Source organism: Salvelinus sp. IW2-2015, unplaced genomic scaffold (assembly GCF_002910315.2).
Source record: "Salvelinus sp. IW2-2015 unplaced genomic scaffold, ASM291031v2 Un_scaffold3485, whole genome shotgun sequence".
Classification (NCBI taxonomy): domain Eukaryota; kingdom Metazoa; phylum Chordata; class Actinopteri; order Salmoniformes; family Salmonidae; genus Salvelinus; species Salvelinus sp. IW2-2015.
The window spans coordinates 62964-65509 of NW_019944765.1; the positions used below are offsets into that span (position 1 = coordinate 62964).

The 2546-nt window shown below is 44.6% G+C and overlaps 1 protein-coding gene across 1 annotated transcript in view; it reads right to left on the reverse strand.

Moving 5' to 3' along the window:
* LOC139025885 (CUB and sushi domain-containing protein 1-like) overlaps window positions 1–2546 on the reverse strand; it is a 10903-nt gene that overhangs the window by 6940 nt on the left and 1417 nt on the right. The window contains exon 2 of the mRNA XM_070441134.1: window positions 413–607. Within this exon, the coding sequence (XP_070297235.1) occupies window positions 413–607 (195 nt within the window). The remainder of the gene's footprint in view (window positions 1–412; window positions 608–2546) is intronic.

Sequence of the window (2546 nt, forward strand, 5' to 3'; positions counted from 1 at the left end):
GGGGCGGCAGGTAGCCAAGTGGTTAGAGCGTTAGGCCAATAACTGAAAGATTGCTGGATCGAATCCCTGAGCTGACAAGGTAAAACATCTGTCGTTCTGCCCCTGAACAAGGCAGATAACCCASTGTTCCCCAGTAGGCCGTCATTGTATTAACTGACTTGCCTAGTTAAATAAAGGTTAAATAAATGTAAAAACAATTATAATAATTGTCTCTCTCCTCTGTGCAGGAGAACATGTAAAGAAAGCATTAGTCTGGTGAATTAACACTGATAATGATCTCCATGGGAAATCAGTTTTATTTACCGTGTCTTTCTCATTCTACCACATCATCTAAAGCACAACTTGGTTGAAAGCAAAACGGCAGATTGTACTGCTCTACAATGCATTGTGGGAGATGTAGATTCCGACTCACTCTCGCAGGCCGGCCGGGGCTCCGGGTAGTCCCAGGTGCTGTTGGCCTGGCAACGGATGACCCTCTGACCCTTGTAGTAATAACCGGGGTCACAGATGAGCATCATCAAGGCGTCGTATTGGCTCTGAGACCCGTAGATCAGCCTCCATCTCCCGTGATCCACCGCAGAGTGGCCGATGTCAGGGCAGGTCACCGCTGCAAAGGTCAGGGGGTCAGATACACATAGGTCACCGGTCAGAAATGACTAACTGAACTGTTTTAAGATGTGAAATTACTTTTATTTTATCAATAGGCTGTATGTCTGTATGTCTCAGTCTATTCATCTGTATGACACGTTATTTACTGATGCTCGTTAATTATTTGTTTTCCTTAACTCTTACTTTTTTTTTTTTTTGTCATTTTCAGAAAACTGCATCGTTGATTAAGGGCTTGTAAGTAAGCATTTCACGGTAAGGTCTACACCTGTTGTATTCAACGCATGTGACAAATAAACATTTGATTTGACTTGATTTTAATAGTTGATACTTTATTATATTTAGTCGTCAAAGTACATTTAAAAATCGCCACGATTAAAAGCCACAACTAGCGAACCTCATTTTCTAAGTTATTTATAATCTAAACATGACACAAGCTTGGCGGTGGTACCTCATTCTTGGATCTCATATTTTAGTGACTCTTGGACAGTGAAGCTGGGGATTTATCTCTCCCCAAATGAACAACAGTCTTAAAGTGAAATATTCCTGGCGCTGAACCCGGTCACAACTCTAATTCTGAATAAAACCTTTTTTATAAAAAATGATTCGAAATCATTACATATGTGGAAGGTAATGTAGCCCCAATGAGAACTGAATGATGTGATTTCCAACCAATGAGGCCTCACRATAAGTGATCTCCAACCAATGAGGCCTCACGATAAGTGATCTCCAACCAATGAGGCYTCACGATAAGTGATCTYCAACCARTGAGGCCTCACGATAAGTGATCTTCAACCAATGAGGCCTCACGATAAGTGAACTCTAACCAATGAGGAATCATTACAAGTGAACTCCAACCAATGAGGACATACACTCACCGGACAGTTTATTAGGTACACCACTCCATTCTCGAAAATTGATGGCTCTTACAGACAGTGAGTCACATGGCTGTGGCTTGTTATATACAGCAGGCAGACCGGCATCAAGGCATTCAGTTACTGTTCCATTGAACATTAGTTAACTAAGTGACTTTGACCGTCGTATGATGGCGCGGCAGGTAGCCTAGTGGTTAGAGTGTAGAGGTGGCAGGTAGCCTAGTGGTTAGAGTGTAGAGGTGGCAGGTAGCCTAGTGGTTAGAGTGTAGAGGCGGCAGGTAGCCTAGGTGCTTAGAGCGTTGGACTAGTAACCGAAAGGTTGCAAGATCAAATCCCTGAGTTGACAAGGTACAAATCTGTCATTCTGCCCCTGAACAAGGCAGTTAAACCCACTGTTCCTAGGCCGTCATTGAAAATAAGAATTTGTTCTTAACTGACTTGCCGAGTTAAATAAAGGTAAAAAAAAAAGATAATCGGTGCAAGGTGAGCCGGTTCCAGTATCTCAGAAACGTCCGCTCTCCTGTGCTTTCCACACGTGACAGTGTCTCGGGTTTACAGAGAATGGTGMGACAATCAGAAAACATCCAGTCAGCGGAAGTCCTGTGGGTGRAAACTGCTCGTTGATAAGAGCGGTAGAAGGAGAATGGCAAGAACTGTGCARGTTTASAGGCGGGCCACAAAACAGGCAAATAGCGGCGCAGTACAACAGTGGTGTGCAGAACGGCATCTCTGAGCGCACAACTCATCGGTTCTGGTCACAGATGGGCACAACTCATCGGTTCTTGTCACAGATGGGCACAACTCATCGGTTTGTTCTTGTCACAGATGGGCACAACTCATCGGTTCTGGTCACAGATGGGCACAACTCATCGGTTCTTGTCACAGATGGCACAACTCATCATATCTTGTCACAGATGGGCACAACTCATCGGTTCTGGTCACAGATGGGCACAACTCATCGGTTCTGGTCACAGATGGGCACAACTCGTCGGTCCTTGTCACAGATGGGCACAACTCGTCGGTCCTTGTCACAGATGGGCACAACTCATCGGTTGGTCACAGATG